General features: G+C 45.1%; 1 protein-coding gene across 1 annotated transcript in view; it reads right to left on the bottom strand.

Moving 5' to 3' along the window:
- The window catches only part of LOC140198395 (contactin-associated protein-like 5), a 1,369,276-nt gene extending 1,344,032 nt beyond the window's left edge, over positions 1-25,244 (bottom strand). The window contains exon 1 of the mRNA XM_072259488.1: positions 25,207-25,244. Within this exon, the coding sequence (XP_072115589.1) occupies positions 25,207-25,244 (38 nt within the window). The remainder of the gene's footprint in view (positions 1-25,206) is intronic.
- Between the last annotated feature and the right edge of the window lie 930 nt (positions 25,245-26,174).

The raw sequence follows: 26,174 nt of genomic DNA, 5'->3' as shown, positions 1-26,174 counted from the left end.
CAGAGCAATCCACAGATTCACTATTCTCTGGCTGAATAAAATATTCCACCCTACCTTTGCTCTAAAAAGTCTCACCTGAATTTTCAGGCTTTGCCCCCTAGTTCTGGATACCCCCACCATAAGAAACATCCTCTCCACATCCGCTCTATCTAGTCCTTTCAACAGTCAGCTCAGTGAGATCCACCCCACCCCCCCCCCGCATTCTTCTAAATTCCAGTGAGTACAGGCCCAAAGCTGCCAAATGCTCAATCGTTAACTCCTTCATTGCTGGAATCATGAATCTCATGAACCTCCTCTGGACTCTTTCCAATGACAACACATCCTTTCTGAGATACGAGGCCGAACACTGTTGACAATACTCTAAATGTAGCCTGACTAGTGTCTTATAAAGCGGTGGTCCCCAACCACCGGGCCATGGACCAGTACCAGGCCGCAAAGCATGTGCTACCAGCCCGCAAGGAAATGATATGATTTGGCAATATGAGTCAGCTGCACCTTTCCTCATTCCCTGTCATGCACACTGTTGAACTTGAATGCACACGAGGTCATTACGCTCGCGTCATTCACGTCAGCGCGGGAAGAAGATCAACTCCTCGAGCTTACAAATGACGACGAGCTGAAAAAATGTGTGTTGCCCTTAAGGCATTTATTTGACTTTGTTGGGTCTACATTTTAAATGATTTGTTTGTAACTATTTTCTAGTTAAAGTTAAAGGTTGATAATTAAGTTACAGTATAACAAAGGTAAATTCATTGTCTACGGTATATCGCGGCATGCGATGACGTGATCTCCGATTTCACCGCGTCTTGGTTCGGGAAGGTGTGAAGGTGGGTGCCATGCATGCAGCATGATCGTGAAGAGCTCCGTTTCTACCCACAAAAAAAATTATAGAAGCAACGCCGTAAGTTCATAAGAATGTATTTGAAGTAAAAATATTAACATGGTTTCTATTAAGGAAGCGGGTGGAGCACGTGTCAGCTTTTCAATTTCAATCGCGGGGTCGGCTCGAGCCCGGCGGCGGTTTGATGGGAACTCCTCGCTTGCTACTCGGGGCAGCTGGGGACACTCGCTAAAAGAAGAGACCGTGCATGGTCTCCAGAATGAAACAGACGCTGTATATGTTTGTATTTTTATATCAACAGTTTTCACCATACGACGTGAATGTGGAAGAGTGAACAGTAAATGGTTAACCCTACTACGACTCTGTCTCCATTGACTCCGGTTTAACTTGGTGTTTAGTCAGAGTTTCAACACACTGCACGAGAACACTACAGTATGTTTGACATAACATCTCTGCCAGCATTCTGGATCAAAGTCAAGGCTAAATATCCTGAGATAGCCATGAACGGACTGAAAATGTTGCTTCCATTTCCAACATATCTCTGCAAAGCAGGGTTTTCTACAATGAATCCAATGAAAACTAAACTGTGGAATAGACTGGACATAAGGATCCCCCTTCGAGTATTGCTGTCTCCCATCACCGCTCGATGGGACCGTCTTGTTGCAGGTTACTATGACCAATTAACCTACGTGGTACGTTTCTGGACTGTGGCAGGTAATAGGAGCACCTGAGGAAAGCCATGCATTCAACAGGGAGGATATCCAACTCTTTACAGAGGATGCTGGGATTGACTCCAAACCTACCCGGAGCTGTAATAGCTTATGTTTTCTTCACCACCCTAAGCTTTGGTTTGCTTTGATTAGCCAGGACTATAAATCAGAGTGTCATTGATAAAATATTCATAAAATATTTACAATAAATCTGGGATATTATCTGGTCCCTAAACTATATTAAGGAGTTAATTTCTCTTCCTCTTCCTCTTCTCACCCTGTCACTTGCAAAAATGCCATCCCTTTCTCGCAATTCCTCCGTCTCCGTCGCATTTGCTCTCAGGATGAGGCTTTTCATTCCAGGACGAAGGAGATGTCCTCCTTTTTTAAGGAAAGGGGCTTCCCTTCCTCCACCATTAACTCTGCTCTCAAACGCATCTCCCCCATTTCACGCACATCTGCTCTCACTCCATCCTCCCGCCACCCCACGAGGAGTAGGGTTCCCCTGGTCCTCACCTACCTCCCCACCAGCCTCCGGGTCCAACATATTATTCTCTGTAACTTTCGCCACCTCCAACAGGATCTTTCCCTCCCCACCTCTGCTTTCTGCAGGGATCGCTCGCTACGCGACTCTCTTGTCCATTCGTCACTCCCATCCCTCCCCACTGATCTCCCTCCTGGCACTTATCCTTGTAAGCGCAACAAGTGCTACACATGCCCTTACACTTCCTCCCTTACCACCATTCAGGGCCCCAGACATTCCTTCCAGGTGAGGCGACACTTCACCTGTGAGTCGGCTGGAGTGATATACTGCGTCCGGTGCTCCCGATGTGGCCTTCCATATATTGGCGAGACCCGACGCAGACTGGGAGATCATTTTGCTGAACACCTACACTCTGTCCGCCAGAGAAAGCAGGATCTCCCAGTGGCCACACATTTTAATTCCACATCCCATTCCCATTCTGATATGTCTATCCACGGCCTCCTCTACTGTAAAGATGAAGCCACACTCAGGTTGGAGGAACAACACCTTATATTCCGTCTGGGTAGCCTCCAACATGATGGCATGAACACTGACTTCTCAAATTTCCGCTAATGCCCCACCTCCCCCTCGTACCCCATCCGTTATTTGTTTATATACACACATTCTTTCTCTCTCTCTCTTTTTTCTCCCTCTGTCCCTCTCACTATACCCCTTGCCCATCCTCTGGGTTTCCCCCCCCTCCCCCTTTTCCTTCTCTCTGGGCCTCCTGTCCCATGATCCTCTCATATCCCTTTTGCCAATCCGCTGTCCAGCTCTTGGCTCCATCCCCCTCCCCCTCCTGTCTTCTCCTATCATTTTGGATCTCCCCCTCCCCCTCCCACTTTCAAATCTCTTACTAGTTCTTTCTTCAGTTAGTCCTGACGAGGGGTCTCGGCCCGAAACGTCGACTGTACCTCTTCCTAGAGATGCTGCCTGGCCTGCTGTGTTCACCAGAAACTTTGATGTGTGTTGCTTTAAGGAGTTAATTGTATTGAAAAGGCTGTTGAAGAGATTTACCAATATGTTGCCAGGAAAGGAACGTTTCACCATGAGTAGGGACCAGATAGAATTGTTTTCTTTCCCTTTCCAGGAGCCTGAAAGGGAACCAGATAGAGGTACAAAAAATTATGAAAGACATAGATAGGGTGGAATGCAAGAAATGTTTTCCAATGCCATTGGTGTCCAGAGGGCATAGATTGAAGGTCAAGAGATCTTTTGCTCTGGAATATCTCATAATTAATTGTTGTCCTTTTTATTACAGGAATCATTTTGGTAGCGGTGTATATTCCACCTCAGCCAATGTCAAACTAGGGTGAAGCAGGCTCTCGTTGATCAGAGCAATGGGATCAACATGCACGAAACAGCACCTGATGCCTTAACCATCATTTTGGGGAATTTTAACCAGGCCAGCTTGAAAAAAAATCACTAAATAATTACCATCAACTTGTAGTATCAGAAGAAACAACTCACTGAACCACTGTTACACCACCATCAAGAATGCCTACCATGCTATTCCACACCCTCACTTCTGGTTGTCTGATAACTTCGCTGTACTGCTACTCCTCAGGTACAGGCAGAGACTGAAGACTGCAGCACCAGTAATGAGGACCAAGAAAGTATGGACAAAGGAAGCACAGGAGCGCTCACAGGACTGCTTTGAATAAATAGGTGGACTGGACTGTATTCAGGGATTCATCTTCCAATCTGGATGAGTATGCTGCAGTTGTTACCGACTTCATTAAAACCTGTGTGGATGAGTGGGTGCTTGTGGAGAGCTATTATAAGAATGAAGAAACAATTCTGACTGAGGTTGGAGGTGACATTGGATGTATGTCAACTCTGGCAGGGTTTGCAGGACATTACTTCCTACAAAGCAATACCCAATAGCATGAGTGGCAGTGATGTTTCACCACCAGATGAACTCAATGCTTTCTCTGCATGTTTTTCAAGGGAGAATACAACAACAGCTGTGAAGATCTCTGCTACACCCGGTGACCCTGTGATCTCTGTCCCAGAGGCCAATGTTAGGCTGTCTTTAAAGAGGGTGAACCCTCACAAGGCGGCAGACCCTGATGGAGTACCTGATAAGGATCTGAAATCTTGTGCTAACTAACTGGCAAGAATATTCAAGGACATTTTCAACCTGTCACTGTTATGGTCAGAAAGTGCCACCTGCTCCAAAAAGGCAACAATTATACCAGTGCCTAAGAAGAATAGTGTGAGCTACCTTAATGACTATTGCCCGGTAGCACTCACATCTACAGTGATGAAATGCTTTGAGAGATTGGTCATGGCAAGAATCAACTCCTGCCTCAGCAAGAACCTAGACCCACTGCAATTTGCCTATCCCCACAATAGGTCTACAGCAGACGCAATCTCAGTGGCTCTTCTCACGGCCTTAGATCATCTGGACAATACAAACACCTAAGTCAGAATGCTGTTCATTGACTATAGCTCAGCATTTAACATCATCATTCCCACAGTCCTGATCAATAAGCTACAGAACCTGGGCTTCCGTACCTCCCTCTTGGAACTTCAACTTCTCAACCAGAAGACCACAATCTGTGGGGATTGGAAATAACATTTCCTCTTCACTGATGATCAACACTGGCACACACTCAAATGTTTCTGGAACAGCTTCTTCCTCTCCGCCATCAGATTTCTGAATAAACAATGGATCCACGAACACTACCCGACTCTCTGTTTTCTCTCTTTTTGCACTACTTATTTAATTTATTTTTAAAAATGTAAATGTATTGTAATTTATAGTATTTATTATTAAGCATTGCAATGTAATGCTGCACAGAACAATAGATTTCACAACAGAAGCCAGTAATCTTAAACCTGATTCTGATTTTTCATTCTTTAAACATGTCCCATTGACATATCGTTTCTGCTTTTAGTTTAGATTTCCAGTGTCTACAATGTATTTTATATCTCACAGCTTTAACATTGCTTCCTTGTTCCTCTCTCCTCTGTTGTCTCCTTCTACCTAAATGCGAATGCAGACCTTCATCGGCATTTCTCCACTGACCGTATCACCACTTGTGTTATTCAGTCTCTCATGGTCTTGCTTATTTTTGTCCTTTCTTTCTCCCACTCTTTATGTTTTCATTCAGCCCCACCCACTCAGACTCCACCCCTCACTCAACCAGCAACAATACAATTTTAGTCATCCAGTTTCTCTTCTTCTCTGCCTGATCAGACACTCACTTTTTTTCTTCTCTCTATCTCTGAAATTTCAGAAAAGAACACTTGAATTCTAGCTTTCCCTAGATCTGTTGAAAGTTTATCAAGCTGAAACATTAACTCAGTTTTCCTCTTTCCACAGCTACTGCCTGACTTGCTGAATTTCCTACTTTTATGTCAGAATTCTAGAGTCTGCATTTTTTAGTTTGTAATTTTCTGAACTGTGTTTAGTATTTAATGTGAAGTGTTATACATGAAGGATTGCAGAACACATAAAATAGATTTACATGTTTCCTGCCAGGCATAGGGGATTACCATTGTATGGATATGCTAGATAAGGCTGAGCTTGTTTTCCTTGCAGTGGAAGAGGTGAATGGAATATTGATAAGTGTTTATAACCATGAATACTTGGTGTAGTTAAGGAGAAAGTTTTCTGTGATTGAAGAGCTGATAACATAAAAGCTTAGATTTAATTTGATTGGAAAAAGTACTAATGGAGACATAGAGGAAAAATACTCTTTTACTTAAAGGGTGGTTCAGATTTGTAATGCACTTCCTGACAAAATGGTAAAAATATTCTTAACTGTAATAGTAATAATCAGCATCCGTTAGTCTCGTGAGACCATGGATTTGTGCCTTGGAAGGTTTTGAGGGTGCAGGCCTGGGCAAGTTTGTATGGAGGACTGGCAGTTGCCCATGCTGCAAGTCTCCCATCTCCACGCCACCGATGTTGTCCAAGGGAAGGGCACTAGGGCCGATACAGCTTGGCACCGGTGTCGTTGCAGAGCGACGTGTGGTTAAGTGCCTTGCTCAAGGACACAACACACTGCCTCAGCTGAGGCTCAAACTAGCGACCTTCAGATCCTTAACCACTTGGCCATGCACCAACATACTTAACTGTAGTCTGCAAGATAAAATTGAATCAATGCTAGGAGAATTAATGCTTAGATACGGGGAAAGAGCCATGAAAACAGAATGAAAAGGGCTGGTGTAGGCTGGAGGAGTTGAGTTTTCTCTTACCTTGAAGTACCTCACTGGGATTTTATCTTGTAAGCCTATGAGAAATATCAAGTTAGAGTTGTGTCTTGCAGGAAACATACACTAAATGGCTAGTTTAGTAGGTAGCTCCTGTATGTTCATGAACTTCTGGTGCTGTAGCCCATCCACTACAAGGTTTGAAATGTTGTGTATTCAGAGATGCTCTCCTGCACACCACTGTTGAATTACATGACTATTTGAGTTACTGTTGCCTTCCTGTCAGCCTGAATCAGTTCGGGCCATTCTACTCTCTTATTAACAAGACATTTTTGCCCACAGAACTGCCACTCACTGGACATTTTCTCTTGTTTATTGCATCATTTTCTGTAAAATCTAGAGACTGGTGTGTGTGATAATCCCAGGGGATCAGCAGTTTCTGAGATACTCAAACCACCCTGTCTGCACCAACCATCATACCGTGATCACTTAGATCACATTTCTTCCCCATTCTCATGTCTGGTCTGAACAATAACTGAACCTCATGAAATCATCTATATGCTTTTATGCAGATGTGATTGGCAGATTAGATATTTGCATTGATGGGCAGGTGTATGTGTACCTAATAAAGTGGCCACTGAGTATAAATATGTTGCTGGGTTTAATTCTGTGACCATGCAGCTTGTAGCACTTCCATTTACAAACATCATCTAACTTTGTTCTTGGTGGTTTACTGACTACAGCTCTGCTTTCAATGCTACATCTCCAAGTAAACTTAACAGTATGGACCCTGAGACTCAACACTTCCCTCTGTAACTGGATCTGTGATTTCCTGACCAACAGACTGCAATCAGTAAGGACAGGCAATAACACCTCCGCCACATCTACTCTAAACACTAGTGCTCCACAAAGCTGCATCTTCAATCCCCCACTCTACTTGTTGTACACTCACAACTGATTATGAGCTATCTTCATCTACTACCATAGTGGGCCGTATCTCAAATAACAATAGGTCAGAGTACAGGAAAGAGATACAGAGATTAGTATCATGATGTCATGGTTACAACCTTTCTTTGATTATGCAAGCTCATCTCTGCTGATCTACTATTACTATTTATCTACCTCACCGTAGCCTTGCACCTTGTGTTCCTGCAATCCACTTTCTCTCTGGATGGAATGTAAATAAAAGCTTTTACTGTACCTTGATCCATGCATCAATAGCAAGCCAATTTATAATTTATCTTTAAGAAAGCTCTTGTTTTCTTTCATAAGTGTCGGGGCAACCTTGTCTCATACTACCAGACCCCTTCTCTTTCACAGAGTGGAAATAAATATATGACTTGTATTGGTAGCCAGTAAAGCTTGTTGGACCATGAATAGAAATATAGAGTAGCTTTTCCTGCTGAAGCACATTAGACTTTGTTGTACTATTAGAAACATAATTGATCTAGATTCAAAACCAAAATACCTGAAACCCTGGAAACCAGAGAAACGGCAAAAGCTCAGACTCACAGCATGAACAATTTGTTATGTTTCATCAGAAATTCAGCAAGAACCTTAAGGTTCCTGAAGGTTACTATAGTCAGCAGTGGTAATGGGGACAAGCTCCCACTACCTATTAAATGCTCCCAATGGTGTGCACCTCAAATAGTTTCTGACAACCAAATCCAGCTCCCAGCGTTCATATGTGGCTGAGAGCTATCTCTTAGTCAGCACACAGACAATACAAGTACAAGAAATAAAAGGGAAATTGGCCCCTGAGGGTGGGTGGATAGAATGCAATGATAGAGTAGTCTTGCTACTGTTACTGCGCCAGGGGTGTGTATTCATCAACAACATATTTCCATGACAAGCTGGTACCCCAATCAGAGATGCTTTCTTCACCCTGTCACCCTCTCTCTCTCTCTCCACATCTTGAGCTCACTTTTTCTTAGTTTTGACAACGGAATTTTCAATCTTCATTCAGTTAACTTTGTTTTTCTCACTGATGATGATCATCTGACCTGATGAGGATTTCTACCATTTCGTTTATGAGGAGAGATTTGGCCTGCACTGTGTCCAATTTCAAAAAACGAGAGATTCTGCAAATGATGGAAATCTTGAGGAACTTCTGGAAGAACTCAGCAGGTAAGACAATATTAATGGGGGAAATAAAGTCCATGTTTTGGGCTGAGAACCTCAGGAGTTCCTCTAGCATTAAGAATGATTTTATTGAAACAGTTTAAGTTCTGTTGAAGAAATAAAGAGGGCCTTCATACACTAGTCCTCCTGAGCACTGAGCTGATTGGTGAAATTGAACTGCATGCAGCTGCTCAGCCACTGGGCTTTTATTTATTGTGATACAGTGTGGAATAGACATCACCCAGCAACCCTAGCCTAATCACTGGACAATTTACAATGAACGATTATTCTACCAGCCAGTATGTCTTTGGACTGTGGGAGCACCCAGAGGAAACTCACATGATTGCGGGAGAACGTACAAACTCTTTACAGACAGCGGCAAGAATTGAACCCGGGTCACTGATACCGCAAAGCATTATACTATCTACTACACTACCACACCGGCTTGATGAGGAGACCAGAGGCACAACAGACAGTCAAGTACGCAGAATCTCACCTTCAGTATGTCTCAGGCTTTTGCCTTCCATGAGCACTATGTGCTTCTAACATTACTTTTTCCATTGAAAATAACACTGAACCTTGTTAAAAATGCTATGTGGAAATGTTATATTTACTTAGCAATGCTCATTGCTCTAAATTCTGCAAAAGCATATCTTTCAATGAGAAATACCACAACCTTCTGAAATCAGCACTTGTTTTTAACAATATCTAATAATAAAATCTATTTTCATTTAGAACTAGTCTGGAGGAACTTTTATTTATCCCATTGTAATACTCTTTAGCCGTGTGTTGCTTTAAGTGACATAGTGTCATGGTTATGTTACCGAACTGATAGCTTAATCTTTGACCCTAGACATGAATTCCAATCCCATCAAGGCTTTGGAGGGAACTTTAAAAAACTGAAATGCTAAACCTGCTGATCATAAAATTACTAATTTGCCATTGAAAACTCTTCAGGGAAAGAAATTAAGACTTCATTAAGACCAGATATGGTTGGCATCTAATTGTTCAACAGTAACTAGCAATGGTACTGAGGTCCTCAAGATATTTAAAAAATGGTTTGACTGTCAATCCCCCTTACACTACGGCTGATCTTTGACTTTCCATGTTGTGCTTTGTCCTTTTCTTTTTCTCCCATTTTGCACAGCATTTACCTTTACCTTTTCCATTATTCTGTAAACAGTCTGAAATATTCATTTTGTTTCTCTCTCCACAGATGCTGTCTGGTCCACTGAACATTTCACCCTTTGCTAAATCTTATGGAACAAAAAAATGCATTACTTTTAAGGTAAAGTTAGACTAACCTATTAGCAAAGTTGCGAGATGAGTGCAGTCTTTTGTAGTTTTAATGAACACTAGTATTCAAATGAAATGTGTGGAAAGATATTGTGACTGAACCACAGCAGGTGGAGATCTTATCCACCAAACTTTACCGTAGATTGTCTCGGATGTAACCCAATTGCATCTGCAATGATACTGGATCAAAAGTTGAATGAGCAGGAACACAAGAAGCTGCAGAGTGCAGTGGCTTCAGCCCGAGACATCATTAGTGCATTCCTTCCCATCTTCGACTGTACCTAAAGCAGGGGTGCACAGACTCCTCAGTTAATGGTAGGGGTCCTGGCAAAAAAAAAGGTTGGGAACCTTTAATAACAGGGCTGTCGTGGTGAGAGATTTTAATTAATAATAACAGGGTTGTCGTGGTGGGAGATTTTAATTTCCCAAATATCAATTTGCATCTCCCGAGAGCAAGGGGTTTAGATGGGATGGAGTTTGTTAGGTGTGTTCAGGAAGGTTTCTTGACACAGTATGTACAGTAGATAAGCCTACAAGAGGAGAGGTTGTACTTGATCTGGTATTGGGAAACGAACCTGGTCAGGTGTCAGGTCTCTCAGTGGGAGAGCATTTTGGAGACAGTGATCACAATTCTATCTCCTTTACCATAGCATTGGAGAGGGATAGGAACAAACAAGTGAGGAAAGTGTTTAATTGGAGTAAGGGGAAATATGAGGCTATCAGGCAGGAAATTGGAAGCATATATTGGGAACAGATATTCTCAGGGAAATGTATGGAAGAAATGTGGCAAATGTTCAGGGGATATTTGCGTGGAGTTCTGCAGAGGTACATTCCAATGAGACAGGGAAAGGATGGTAGGGTACAGGAACCGTGACGTACAAAGGCTGTTGTAAATCTAGTCAAGGACAAAAGAAAAGCTTATGAAAGGTTCAGAAAACTTTGTAATGATCGAGATCTAGAAGATTATAAGGCTAGCAGGAAGGAGCTTAAGAATGAAATTAGGAGAGCCAGAAGGGGTCATGAGAAGGCCTCGGCAGACAGAATTCAGGAAAACCCCAAGGCATTCTACAAGTATGTGAAGAGCAAGAGGATAAGATGTAAGAGAATAGGACCAATCAAGTGTGATAGTGGAAAAGTGTGTATGAAACCGGAGGAGAAAGCAGAGGTACTTAGTGAATACTTTGCTACAGTATTCACTATGGAAAAGGATCTTGGCGATTGTAGGGATGTCTTACAGCAGACTGAAAAGCTTGAGCATGTAGTTAATAAGAAAGAGGATGTGCTGGAGCTTTTTGAAAGCATCAAGTTCGATAAGTCACCGGGACCAGATGAGATGTACCCTGGGCTACTGTGCAAGGCATGGGAGGAGATTGCTGGGCCTCCGGTGATGATCTTTGCATCATCAATGGGGATGGAGGATTGGAGGTTTGCAGATGTTGTTCCCTTTTTCAAGAAAGGGAGTAGAGATAAGAAATAGGAGCAGGAGTAGGCCATCCAGCCCATCGAGCCTGCCCCACTAGTCAATAAGATCATGGCTGATCTGTCCATAAATTCAACTCCATCTACCTGCCTTTTCTCCATAACCCTTAATTCCCCTACTGTGTAAAAAACCTATCTAACCGTATCTTAAATATATTTAGTGAAGAAGCCTCAACTGCTTCACTGGGCAGAGAATTCCACAGATTCACCACTCTCTGGGAAAAACAGTTTCTCCTCATCTCTGTCCTAAATCTTCTCCCCTGAATCTTGAGGCAATGTCCCGAGTTCTAGTCTCACCTACCAATGGAAACAACTTTCCTACTTCTACCTTATCTATCCCTTTCAAAATTTTGTATGTTTCTATAAGATCCCCTCTCATTCTTCTGAATTCCAGAGAGTATAGTCCTAGACGACTCAACCTCTCCTCATAGGTTAACCCCTTCATCCCTGGAATCAACCTGGTGAAACTCCTCTGCCCTGCCTGCAAACCTAGTATATCCTTCCACAAGTATGGAGACCAGAACTGCACACAGTACTCCAGGTGCGGCCTCACCAGTACCCTGTATAGTTGCAGCAAGACCTCTCAGCTCTTGAATTCAATCCCTCTAGCAATGAAGGCCAACATTCCGTTTGCCTTCTTAATAACCTGTCGTACCTGCAAGCCAACTTTTTGTGATTCATGAACAAGTACTCTCAAGTCCTTCTGCACAACAGCATGCTGCAATCTTTCACCATTTAAATACAGGCGTCCCCGCTTTTCAAATGTTCGCTTTACGAAACCTCACTGTTATGAAAGACCTACATTAATTACCTGTTTTCGCTAACAGAAGGTGTTTTCACTGTTACGAAAAAAGGCAGCGTGCGAAAAAAGCAGCGTGCGCCCCGAGCAGCCGCTCCTCCCCCAGATTCAGCAACCTAGCCGGCATTGCTTCAACACGAGCCTGTGAGCATCTGGTTGCAAGATGAGTTCTAAGCTATCGGAAAAGCCTAAAAGAGCTCGTAAGGGTGTTACACTTAGTGAAAAACTAGACATAATCAAGCGTTTCGATCGTGGTGAACCAAGTAAGGACAAAGTGAGTTTGGCTTGTGGAAGTTGACGAAGATGATGTTGAAGAGGTTTTGGAATTCCATGACCAAGAACTGATAGATGAAGAGCGGATACAATTGGAAGAGGAAAGGATAACAATCAAAACCGAATGCAGTAGCAAATGGACCGAAAGCGAAGTCGTCCAGGAACTGAACGTGAAGCAACTGCATGAGATTTTCGCTGCAATGATAAAGTACAACTTTAATTTTGAAAGGGTACGTAGGTTTAGGGTATATTTGCAAGATGGTTTAAGTGCTTACAAAGAACTGTATGATAGAAAAATGCGCAAGGCTAGCAGTCAAGCATACTGTCGTTTTTCAAGCCTTCCACATCAGCCACAGCAGACGGCGAAACTCGACCTTCGACATCGAGGCAGGCAGGCATAGAAGAAGATGACCTGCCTGCCCTGATGGAAACAGACGATGATAAGATGACACCCCAGTGTCCCACCACCCCAACATCCGGGCCGCGGACCGATACCGATTCGCAGAGAATGCAGCGGTAGCTGGGAGGCACCCAGCACATCTTTAAGAAAAAAAGCCGAAATAAACAAGCTAATTAATTAGGTGCCACCCGGCATGTAAATTTCGGCCCAGATCAGAGGCGACACAATCAGCAATTGGCAAGTTTACTGGAGAGAGTGATTTTGCCGAGAGTGCTTGCGCCGTGTTTCTGCCGAGAGTACTTGCGTGAGATTTTTGCTATGGAGAACAGTTCAGGCAATGATTGTAAAGAAGTATTTCTACTTTATATAGGCTATGTATTTATCATATCATTCCTGCTTTTACTACATGTTACTGTTATTTTAGGTTTTATGTGTTATTTGGTATGATTTGGTAGGTTATTTTTGGGTCTGTGAATGCTCACACATTTTCCCCATATAAATAAATGGTAATTGCTTCTTCGCTTTACGACATTCCAGCTTACGAACCATTTCATAGGAATGCTGTACCTTCGGATGGCGGGGGAAACCTGTAATAATCTGCTTTTCTATTATTCCTTCCAAAGTGGATGATCTCACATTTACCAACGTTGTATTCCACCTGCCAGATCTTGGCCCACTCATTAAACCTATCTATATCCCTCTGCAGACTGTCCACATCCTCTGTACAACTTGCTTTCCCACTCATTTTAGAGTCATCAGCAAATTTTGCCACACTACACTCAGTCCCCTCTTCCAAATCATCAATATAAATGGTAAACAGCTGCGGGCCTAGCACCAACCCCTGCGGCACCTCACTCACCACTGACTGCCAACTGGAGAAAGACCCATTTATACCAACTCTCTGCCTTCTATTGGTTAACCAATCCACTATCCAAGCCAATACGCTTCCTCTGACTCCATGCATCTGTATCTTACTTATAAGCCTCTTGTGCGGCACCTCATCGAACGCCTTCTGGAAATCCAAGTATAGCATGGATTTACGAAGGGGAAATCATGCTTGACTAATCTTCTGGCATTTTTTGAGGATGTAACTGTGAAAATGGACAAGGGACAGCCAGTGGATGTAGTGTACCTGAACTTTCAGGAAGTCTTTGATAAGGTCCCACATAGGAGATTAGTGGTCAAAATTAGAGCACATGGTATTGGGGGTAGGGTACTGACATGGATAGTAAATTGGTTGGCAGACAGGAAACAAAGAGTAGGGATTAACAGGTCCCTTTCAGAATGGCAGGCGGTGACAGGTGGGGTACCGCAAGGCTCGGTGCTGGGACAGCAGCTATTTACAATATATATTAATGATTTAGATGAAGGGATTAAAAGTAACATCAGCAAATTTGCAGATGATACAAAGCTGGGTGGCAGTGTGAAATGTGCGGAGGATGTTGAGATAATGCAGGATGACTTGGACAGGATGGGTGAGTGGGCAGATGCATGGCAGATGCAGTTTAATGTGGATAAATGTGAGGTTATCCACTTTGGTGACAAGAGCAGGAAGGTAGATTACTATTTGAATGGTGTCAAGTTAGGAAAAGGGGAAGTACAACGAGAGCTTGGTGTCCTTGTTCATCAGTCACTGAAAGTAAGCATGCAGGTACAGCAGGCAGTGAAGAAAGCTAACGGCATGTTGGCCTTCATAACAAGGGGAGATGAGTATAGGAGCAAAGGGGTCCTTCTGCAGTTGTACAGGGTCCTGATGAGACCACACCTGGAGTATTGTGTACAGTTTTGGTCTCCAAATTTGAGGAAGGACATTCTTGCTATTGAGGGAGTGCAGCGGAGGTTCACGCGGTTAATTCCCGGGATGGCAGGACTGTCATATGTTGAAAGATTGGAGCGACTGGGCTTGTATACACTGGAATTTAGAAGGATGAGAGGGGATCTGATTGAAAAATATAAGATTATTAAGGGACTGGACACGCTAGAGGCCGGAAACATGTTCCTGATGTTGGGGGAGTCCAGAACCAGAGGCCACAATTTGAGAATAAGGGGTAGGTCATTTAGAACAGAGTTGAGGAAAAACTTTTTCACACAGAGAGTTATGGATCCGTGAAATGCTTTGCCTCAGAAGGCAGTGGAGGCCAGTTCTCTGGATGCTTTCAAGAAAGAGTTAGATAGAGCTCTTAATGATAGCGGAGTCAAGGGATATGGGGAGAAGGCAAGAACGGGGTACTGATTGTGGATGATCAGCCATGATCACAGTGAATGGTGGTGCTGGCTCGAAGGACCGAATGGCCTACTCCTGCATCTATTGTCTATATACAACATCCACCTGTTCCCTTCTATCCACTGCATTCATTATGTCCTCAAAGAACTCCAGTAAGTTTGTCAAACAGGGCCTGTCCTTTCTGAATCCATGCTGCACCTGTCTAATGGAACCACTCCTTTCAAAATGTTTCACTATTTCTTCCTTAATGACAGCTTCAAGCATTTTTCCGACTACAAGTGTTAAGCTAACTGGCCTATAGTTGTCCGTCTTTTGCCTACATCCTTTTTTAAAAAGTGGCATGACATTTGCTGTCTTCCATTCCACTGGGACCTGCCCATAGTCTAGAGAGTTTTGATAATATACTTTTGCTGAGCACTGCGAAAAATCTCTTTGAAAGTATTCCATTGTTCCTCAACTGTCCTACCAAGTAGCCTGTGCTCCCAATCCACATTAGCCAACTCCTCCCTCATCCTCTTGTAGTCTCCCTTGTTCAAACATAATACACTAGTTTTAGATCTAACTATTTCATCCTCCATCAGAATGTGAAATTCAATCATACTATGATCACCCTTTCCAAGAGGATCCCTGACTATAAGATTATTAATCTTACCTGTCTCATTGCACAGAACTAGATCTAAGATAGCATTTTCCCTTGTAGGTTCACTAACATGCTGCTCAAGAAAGCCATCACGGATGCATTCTATGAAGTCCTCTTTAAGAATTCCTTGACCAACCTGATCCACCCAATCTATGTGGAAGTTAAAATCCCCCATGACAACTGCCGTTCCATTCTTGCAAGCCTCAGTTACTTCTTGGTTAATCACCTCTGCCACTGCAATATTTTTATTAGGTGGCCTACAGACAACTCCCACCAGCAATTTTTTCCCTTTACTATTCTTAATATCTACCCACGTGTATTTGTGCATTTGACAATATACTTTGACTTTAAAAAACATAGCAAAATTTGAAGTCTGTTCTATCAATTAGTCAGAACATAGTTTATCAATAGTTCTATTCCTTCCCTTGAGTCTGTAACTCAAACAAGGCCTCAAACAAACAGCCATTTTTAATTCTACATATTTTATTGCTTTATCCTTGACAACGTTTTGTGCACAAGAGTTCCAGAATTTTTTGGTCCTTTGTGGAAAGGTCCACCATTTCTTATCTTGTTTACCCATGCACCATTTATCTTGTTTAGAAGCAACAAACAAGATGCTGGAGGGTCTTAACTGGTTAGGGAGGACCTCTGATGAGATATGGACATTTGATGATTCAGGTCATAACCCTTCATCTGGACTGATACACAGATTGGAGAGGTAGCTAGTACAAAGAGGGAAGGGATGGGGTGGAACAAGAAATGTTGAGCAATGGAAGGGGATAGTCAGATGGAGGAGGGAAGTGTGGAAATAGGATCAGAGACTGGAAGGTGATTGATGGAGGCAACAAGGGACTGAAGTTGATGGAATCTTAGAGGAACAGGTGAACCATGAAGCCAAATAAGGGAAATGGACAGGGTAGATGGTAACAGTGGCAGGATGGAAACAATGGAAGGGGTACATGGATGGAGAAACAAAAAGAAAGGTTGAAGTGAATATGGAAACCGCTGGGTAGATTAGCAGGAGAGAAATAAAGAACAGAAAGGGAACAGTTCAGATGAGATTGGAGAGTTCAATGTTTATGCTGTCAGACTGGATAGAATAAGACTGGCAGAATAAGAGATTCTGTCCCTCTAGTCTGGGTTTGTCCTCATCCTGGCAAAGTCGAAGTAAATTTATTATCAAATTTCGTATGTGTGCCATACTGTATACCACCTTGAGATTCATTTTCTTGCTGGCATTTACATGAAAATAAAGAAATACAATAGCATTTATGATTTAAAAAAGTATACATAAAGAAAGACTGACAAATAAACAATTTGCAAAATAAGATAAAATTGTGGGAGGGAGGAGAGAGAGCAGCGTGCCGCGCATGCACAGCCCTCCGGTGAAAAATGATATCGTATCTGTTAAATAGGGGCCGTGGACAATTCTGATTTGATGGAGATGGACTTGAAAGCACAGAGGAACATCTGGAGAAATTTCTGAAATGCCAGTTCGCTGCTGTTGTTACTGCGCGGCCGGGAATCTTCCAGAAGGAAGGCCTCAAAATCCCTGGCTTTGCCTGCTGTTGGCAACCGAGATTGAGGTCGAATCGTTCAGTACTTGGTGTCGGAGAGCTGATCGGAGGCTCGAAGATTTCGGATGACTCAGAGTCGGAACATGGTCGGGCACGGCAGGGAGAGTTTATCTTCCTTCTTCCGTCTGCGTGAGATGTGGGACATTTGAGAGACTTTTAACTTTAACTGTGCTCATGGACTTCTTCATCAAGTTATGGTATTGTTGCACTGTTGTAACTATATGTTATAATTATGTGGTTTTGTTAGTTTTTTCAGTCTTGGTCTGTCCTGTGTTTTGCGATATCACACTGGAGGAAATACTGTATCATTTCTTAATGCATGCATTACTAAATGACAATAAAAGAGGACTGTGTGTCTTCATAATCTAAAATAAAAATATATACATATATTATTTAGACATGAATTGTAGAATCCTTGAAAATGAATTAGTTCAGAGTTGAGGTGAGTGACATTATCCATACTGGTTCATGGCATTGATGGTTGACAGGTAACAACTGTTCCTGAACCTGGTGGCCTGGGACTTCCTGCCTAATGGTAGTAGTGAGAAGAAAACATGACCTGGGTGATGGAAGAGACCAAAGACAGACACGCCAGTGAGAGACTGGAGGGGAAGATTAAAATGGCTGGCAATTGCTGCTACCTGACCTGTTGAGTTCCTTTAGTGTCTTGTTTGCAATTCCAAATTCCAGCATCTATAGTCTTGTGTGTCTACTTGTTAAAAGAAAACAGACTACGTTTGTAATTCTATATGTTATGGTAAAAATCTAATCATTTAGATAAAGACTGGAAACTTGTAATCTACATGGTAAGCACTTTTTATAAATATCTTCAGTACATGCATCGTGTCTTCTTTTACATTTCTTCCCACTATGCAGCTGACAGCCTAATTACAGTGACTCCTGAACTATCCCTAAAACAATGCTGGATTGGAAGAACTGTCAGCCACAACACAGTACCATGCTGTGAAGCACTCAGCTGAACAAATTATTTAATGTGAGTTTGATGAAAAGTAATGACTCTTCTCACCAGCATTCTGATGGTGGAGGAGGAGGGCACAACTATGCTCACAGACTGAGTCATCTGGGGGAGGATGTGGGTTGGAACACCACAGGGACTGTGGTTAACAAATGAGAGGAAATCATCGATACAAACAGCCCATACAAACTTGATCCTTACCACCCTTTCCCATAACTTCCTCCTCTAAAAGTCCTAAGTGATCCATGTATTTGTACAATAACAAGCATTTATAAACCACCTCTAACTTAGTAAAACATCCTAACATGTATCACCAGGCTCAAGGACAGCTTCTATCCTGCTGCTGGACCTCTTTTATGTTAAAGATGAACTCACATTGATGTCATTGTGGCCCTTGCCTTTACTGTTCAGCTGTGCTGCTCTTTCTCTGAAATATGATATTGTAGCGGTGTGCTACACACAGCGCTAGAATAACCACACGGAGTCGGTGAGTTAGAGTTGCGATGAAAGAGATTTATTCAAACTTCGCGGCCTGCTTTAAAGCCTTCCCGTTCCCGCCCTCCCTGGGGCGGGACTGCTGTGGGGAATGCATATTCCCAGACCCTTTCCGCGCACGGGATTTTCCCCCTGCTGGTGAAGATGGCCTGGTGCCCTTTTTGGGGCCGGCCCTCTGCCTGCGCGCGCTGTTGTGAGCCGGTTCATGTGTGCCAGAAAGTGGGTCGCCACATAACACCCCCCCAAAACCGGCGATACCTCCCCCAATGTCCACAGTCTGGATCAGCCTCTGTTTGGGAGGTCTGCCCCTGCGCCGCGGTGCCTGAGCCTGGACCGGCTGCGCCAAGTCCACATGGGCCGGTTTGAGTCGGTCCACCATGAAAACCTCCTCTCTCCCCCCAATGTCCAGCACGAACGTGGACCCGTTGTTCCTGATCACCTTAAACGGCCCCTCGTAGGGCTACTGTAGCGGTGCCCGGTGTCCGCCCCGTCATACAAAAAGAAACTTACAGTTCTGCAGGTCTTTGGGTACGCAGGTCGGGCTCTGTCCGTGCTGTAAAGTGGGTATGGGGGCCAGGTTACCGAGCCTCTCCCGTAGTCTGTCCAGGACTGCTGTGGGTTCTTGCTCTTGCCCCCTTGGGGCTGGTATGAACTCTCCTGGGACGACCAGGGGTGCGCCGTACACCAACTCAGCCAACAAGGTGTGCAGATCCTCTTTAGGCGCCGTGTGGATTCCGAGCAGGACCCAGGGAAGTTCGTCCACCCAGTTAGGCCCCTCCAGGCGGGCCATGAGAGCCGACTTCAGGTGACGGTGGAAGCGCTCCACTAGTCCGTTCAACTGTGGGTGGTAGGCAGATGTGTGGTGTAGCTGCAATCCTAAAAGGTTGGCCATAACCGACCACAGGCTGGAGGTGAACTGGGCGCCCCTGTCGGAGGTAACGTGGGCTGGTACCCCGAAGCGGGCTACCCAGGTTGCGATCAGTGCTCGGGCGCAGGATTCGGAGGTGGTGTCGGTGAGCGGGACTGCCTCTGGCCATCTGGTGAAGCGGCCTATCATAGTTAGGAGGTACCGCGCTCCTCGTGACACTGGCAGGGGTCCCACGATATCCACATGAATGTGGTCGAACCTCCGGTGGGTGGGTTCGAACTGCTGAGGCGGAGCCTTGGTATGCCGCTGCACCTTGGCCGTTTGGCACTGAATGCACGTTTTGGCCCATTCACTGACCTGTTTACGCAGTCCATGCCACACGAACCTGTTGGCGACCAGCTGGACGGTTGCCCTGATGGAGGGGTGCACTAAGTTGTGAATGGACTCGAAAACTTGCTGGCGCCAGGCTGCTGGGACGACGGGGCGGGGTTGGCCGGTAGCTACGTCACATAGTAGGGTCCTCTCACCTGCGCCTACGGGGAGGTCTTGGAGCTGCAAACCGGAGACTGCAGTCCTGTAACTGGGGATCTCAGCGTCTGCCTGCTGTGCCCCTGCCAGCGCTGCATAGTCCACCCCCTGGGACAGGGCCTGTATGGTAGGTCTGGAAAGTGCGTCCGCCACGACGTTGTCCTTTCCAGAGACATGCCAGATGTCCATCATGTACTCGGAGATGTAGGACAGATGTCGCTGCTGGCGGGACAACCAGGGGTCGGACGCCTTCATGAACGCAAAGGTAAGCGGTTTGTGGTCTGTGAACGCGGTGAAGGGCTTACCTTCTAAGAAGTACCTGAAATGCCGGATTGCCAGGTATAGTGCCAATAGCTCCCGGTCGAAAGCACTGTATTTGAGTTCGGGTGGTCGTAGGTGTTTGCTGAAGAACGCCAGGGGTTGCCAGCGACCATCGATGAGTTGTTCTAGCACTCCACCGACCACTGTGTTGGATGCGTCCACCGTGAGGGCAGTAGGAACGTTCGTTCTGGGGTGCACTAGCATCATGGCGTTTGCCAAGGCTTCTTTGGTTTTAACAAAAGCGGTTGTGGCCTCTTCGTCCCAAGTAATGTCCTTGCCCTTACCTGACATTAGAGTGAACAGGGGTCGCATGGTTCGGGCTGCTGAGGGGAGGAAACGGTGGTAGAAATTCACCATACCCACGAATTCCTGCAGGCCTTTGATTGTGTTGGGTCAGGGGAAGTTGCGGACCGCGTCTACCTTGGCGGGCAGCGGGGTTGCCCCGTCTTCAGTAATCCTGTGGCCCAGGAAGTCGATGGCGTCGAGTCTGAACTGGCATTTGGCTGGGTTGATTGTAAGGCTGAATTCGCTCAGGCGGGAGGAGAGCTGGCGGAGGTGGGACAGATGCTCCTGCCGACTACTGCTTGCTATGAGGATGTCGTCCAAATAGATGAATGCAAAGTCCAGGTCGCGACCCACCGCGTCCATTAGCCGCTGGAAAGTCTGTGCGGCATTCTTTAGACCAAACAGCATTCGGAGGAATTCAAAAAGTCCGAACGGGGTGATAAGTGCTGTTTTGGGGATGTCGTCCGGATGTACAGGGATTTGATGGTATCCCCGGATGAGGTCTACCTTGAAAAAGATCCTTGCACCGTGTAGGTTTGCTGCGAAGTCTTGAATGTGCGGCACAGGGTAACGGTCTGGCGTTGTAGCCTCGTTCAGTCTGCGGTAGTCACCGCATGGTTTCCAGCCCCCCGTTGCCTTAGTCACCATGTGAATGGGGGAGGCCCATGGGCTGTCGGACTGTCGTATGATCCCCAATTCCTCTATCTTCTTGAACTCCTCCTTCGCCAGTCGGAGCTTGTCCGGGGGAAGCCTTCGAGCACGGGCGTGGAGGGGTGGTCCCTGGGTCGGGATGTGGTGCTGTACTCCGTGTCTGGGCATGGCTGCCATGAACTGCAGTGTCAGTACTGATGGGAAATCCGTCAGGACCCTGGTGAATTCATTGTTGGACAGCATGATGGAGTCCAGGTGTGGGGCTGGCAACTGTGCTTCACCCAGGGAGAAAGTTTGAAAAGTCTTGGCGTGGACTAATCGCTTCCCTTGCAGGTCGACCAGCAGGCTGTGGGCTTGTCGAAAATCCGCCCCCAGGAGTGGTTGGGCCACGGCGGCCAGTGTGAAGTCCCACGTGAACCGGCTGGAGCTGAACTGTAGCCACACTGTGCGGGTGCCGTAGGTTCATATTGTGCTGCCATTTGCGGCCCTCAGGGTGGGTCCCGGTTCTCTGTTGTGGGTATCATAACTCGTTGGAGGTAAGATGCTGATCTCCGCTCCGGTGTCGACCAAAAAGCGGCGTCCCGACTGCTTGTCCCAGACGTACAGGAGGCTGTCCTGATGGCCAGCCGCCGTAGCCATCAGCGGCGGCTGGCCCTGGCGTTTCCCGGGAATTTGCAGGGTAGTCTGCAGCGGCGGGGCTCTGTGCCCCACCACTGGTGGTAGAAGAACCACTGTTCGTTGGACTCTGCTGCCGGGCCTGGTCTAGTCTGTCGTTGGGCACGCGGCTTGGTGATCTGTGCTACGGATGCCCCTCTCTCTTTCCTGGCATTCCACAGCACATCTGCTCGGGCTGCCACCTCCCGGGGGTTGCTGAAATCTGCGTCGGACAGAAGCAGGCATATGTCCTCGGGCAGTTGCTCTAGGAATGCCTGCTCAAACATGAGGCAGGGTTTGTGTCCTTCAGCCAGGGCCAGCATCTCGTTCATTAATGCTGACGGCGGCCTGTCTCCCAAACCATCCAGGTGCATTAAGCGGCGTGCTCGTTCACGCCGTGACAGTCCAAAAGTCCTTATGAGCAGGGCTTTGAATGCTGTGTATTTATCGTCCTCCGGGGGCGATTGTATAAACTCCTCAACTTGTGCAGCTGTCTCCTGGTCAAGTGAGTTCAGCACGTAGTAGTAGCAAGTGGACTCCGAGGTTATCTGCTGAATGTGGAATTGAGTTTCTGCTTGTTCGAACCATAAATGGGGTCGCTTCGTCCAGAAGCTTGGCAGTTTTAACGAAACTGCATGAACAGATGCAGCGTCGATCATCACTGGTCCAAATATCGTTTGGGCCGTCGGGGTCACCAATTGTAGCGGTGTGCTACACAGCGCTAGAATAACCACACGGAGTCGGTCAGTTAGAGTTGCGTTGAAAGAGATTTATTCAAACTTCGCGGCCTGCTTTAAAGCCTTCCCGTTCCCGCCCACCCTGGGGCAGGACTGCTGTGGGGAATCCATATTCCCAGACACTTTCCGCGCGCGGGATTTTCCCCCTGCTGGTGAAGATGGCCTGGCGCCCTTTCTGGGGCCGGCCCTCTGCGCGCGCGCGCTGTTGTGAGCCGGTTCTTGTGTGTGCCAGAAAGTGGGTCGCCACAATATTCTGCATTCTGTCATGGCTTTTGCATTGAACTACTTTGATATACTTTTGTTTGAAATGAAATGTATGGGTTACACACAACCAAGTTTTTTTTTACTGTATCTCAGTTTGTGAGAAAATAATAAAATAATTCCAGTTCTGAGATGCTTCATATAAGAGACCAAATTTGATATTGAACTGTAATTCACATATCAGGACAGATTACCCAAGTTTTTTTTTAAGCTTCCAGGAATTTCTCCCTCCTCCCCCTTCTCTCCTTTTCCATTCTCCATTTGAGATCTCCTCTAATAGGGTCTCTTAAGAGACTCCTGGATGGATACATGGAGCTCAGAAAAATAGAGGGCTATGGGCAAAGCCTAGGTAGTTCTAAGGTAAGGACATGTTCGGCACAGCTTTGTGGGCCGAAGGGCCTGTATTGTGCTGTAGGTTTTCTATGTTTCTAATCCTTTCTCTTGTCCTCACCTGCGCATCACTTTCCATCACTTCCCTTTTGTGACCTTCCTCCTTCCTTTTCTCCCATGGTTCACTCTCCATTTCCATTAGATTCCTTCTTTCACTACCCTTTACCTTTTCCACCTATCACCTCCCAGCTTCTCACTCATCCACTCCCCTTTTACCTTTTCCCTAATCTGGTCTCACCTATCACTTTCTAACTTGTACTCCTTCCCCTCCCCCACCTTCTTTTTCTGGCTTCTTCACCCCTCCTTTCCAGTCCTGATGAAGGGTCTTGGCCCAAAACGTCAGCTGTTTATTCCTCTCCATAGATGCTGCCTGACCTACCGAGTTCACCAGTGTTTTGTGCATGCTGTGCCTAACAGTACCAATGGGCTTTTAATGCTACTGTTAATGACCAAGTTAATAACATTTAATACAGGTATCGGGCTCTCCAAAGTGAAATACTCAGGTACCTGCCAGTGTGTGAACAGTGAGTGGGAGCTTGTGGGGCATGTTAGATTTCTTCCCCATGTTATTATCTTAGGCCCTTTCTATCATCTAGTCCTTTGGTGATCATCTTCCTCCTGACTTCAAGATTTTATACTAAGGCAGTGCTGAATTACTCTGTTATTTTAAGAGATAGAGACATCATGTATAATACCATATGAATGAATTTGATGCAAACACGATACAGATTCCTATAATAATACTGCATTCATAATATCTAAGCCTTGTAATTTCTAATTTTAAATGATTTGCTATGTTGTTTAAATGGCAGCACTTAAGCTGCACATGACTGAGTTCAGCATAACCAAGGCATTCTCAGCTCAATTCATCTGAGCAAGCTGCTCGGACATTTCAGATTGCCCAAGCAAGATTAGAATGAATATATCCCTCAGTAATAGCTTATTTCCAGGGGCAATTTTATGAGGACAGAAAGATCAACTAACCCTTACTACTGTGTAATAAAAGTGTAATTTACCTCAGCAAGTCATTGCTAATCAGTGGACCCAACAGTGATGTTAAACATTACCTGTGATAAAACAGCCCTGGCAGCCATGAGCCTTGTGCTGAAAATCAGATATGCTTGCTGAAGTTGTCAATAGTGCTCAGGACATAATATGGCTAGCATTCAACTAATTTCCTGTAACCCTTACAGGAAACCTTACGCAAAGAAACTTGAAGGGGTATAACAAACAGGAGAAAATCTGCAAGTGCTTGAAATCCAAAGCAACACCTGCAGAATGTTGGAGGAACTTAACTGGTAAGGCTGCATCTACGGAGAAGAGTTGATGTTTCACGCCAAAACCCTTCTTCAGTACTGAAATATAAGGTTGAAGACCCCTCTACGATGAAGAAAGTAAAACTGAGCTAATACTGCTTGTTGATGACTTTGGACAGAATGAGGAAAAGTTTTAAGTTGGAAAGAAGGAGGAGGGATGGTGAAAACAAAGGGCAGAAAGAAAGTCATGGCAGTGCTCAGTCAGGACGGACTGAAGAACACGTCCAGTGAGGAGTTAAGATGGAACTGAGAAATAAGAAATAAGACCATGTTAGTGGGGCGGTATTACAGACCACCCAACAGGCCAAGGAATTTAGAGGAAGAAATTTGCAGAGAGTTTGCAGACTATGCAAGAAACATAAGGTTGTTATAGCAGGTGATTTTAGCTTTCCACATATTGATTGGAACTCCCACACTGTCGAAGAACTAGAAGGTGGATAGCTTGTCAAATGTGTTCAGGAAATTTTCTCTAATCAGTATGCAGAATTCCCAACAAGTGCATCCCAACTGGATCTGCTATTAGGGAATGTGACAATGATTCAAACTGTGCAAAGTAATCCGCAGTCGCAGCTCGTCCATCTTATTATTTAGTAACTGGGTGTTGGTGAGAAAAAGGCTTGGGATGGCCGGTTTATAGGGGTTAGCTTTTAGCCTAGCCTGTAGGCCTCCTCTCTTACCCCTTTTCTGCTTCCTGTGTCGCCGCCGTCTGAGCCATCTTAGCGGGGGGATATTGATTCCTTCGCTCGCAGGGTAGCGCCGTATCTCCGGAGAAATAAAGCTCCAGCTGTTAAAAGTCCGGAGTGCAGTAGTCCACCATCGCTAGAATCTCAGCCCTACTGCAATGTACATGTGCTATTACACAAATAAAAACATAGAAACACTATGAAAATAAAATAGCTGCCAAAACTCGAAGAGCGCTGGGCCGCTGCATCTAGGCGCGTCGCCATCTTCATCAAGCAGAAGTGTAGGGAACCTCGATTTTCATGAAATATTGAGGCCCTGGTTAAGAGAAACAAGGAGATGCATAGCAGGTATAGCAGGTAGGAATAAATGAGGTTCTTATGGAGTATAAGAAATGCAAGAGAACGCTTAAGAAAAAAATCAGGAGGCTTAAAAGAAGGCATGAAATTGATCTAGCAGACAACGTGAAGAAAAATCCTAAGGGATTCTACAGTTGTGCTAAGTGGAAAGGATTGCAAGGGACAAAACTGTTTCCCTGAAAGACCAGAATGGTAATTCATGGGTGGACAAAACAGATGGGGAGATCTTAAAGGAAGGTTTTGCATCTGCAGTTACTCGGGAGACAGACACAGAGTCTATAGAGGTGAGGCAAAGTGACATCAACTTTATGGACCCTGTACAGATTACAGAGGAGGAGATGTTTGCTATCCTGAGGCATATCAGGGTGGTTAAATCCCCAGAGCCAGACAAGGTGTTCCCTTGGACCCTACGGGAGGCAAATGAAGAAATAGCAAGGGCCCTAGTACAGATACTTAAACCATCCTTAGCAACATGAGAGGTACCAGATTATTGGACGATAGCCAATGTTTTTCTGCTGTTTTAAAAAGACTCTAAACATAAACTCAGAAGTTTTAGACCAGTAAGTCTAACAACAGTTGTGGGAAAATTATTGGAAGGTATTCTA

This window comes from Mobula birostris, chromosome 5 (assembly GCF_030028105.1).
Source record: "Mobula birostris isolate sMobBir1 chromosome 5, sMobBir1.hap1, whole genome shotgun sequence".
In the NCBI taxonomy this organism is placed as follows: Eukaryota; Metazoa; Chordata; class Chondrichthyes; order Myliobatiformes; family Myliobatidae; genus Mobula; species Mobula birostris.
This window is presented reverse-complemented; position numbering and strand designations above follow the sequence as displayed.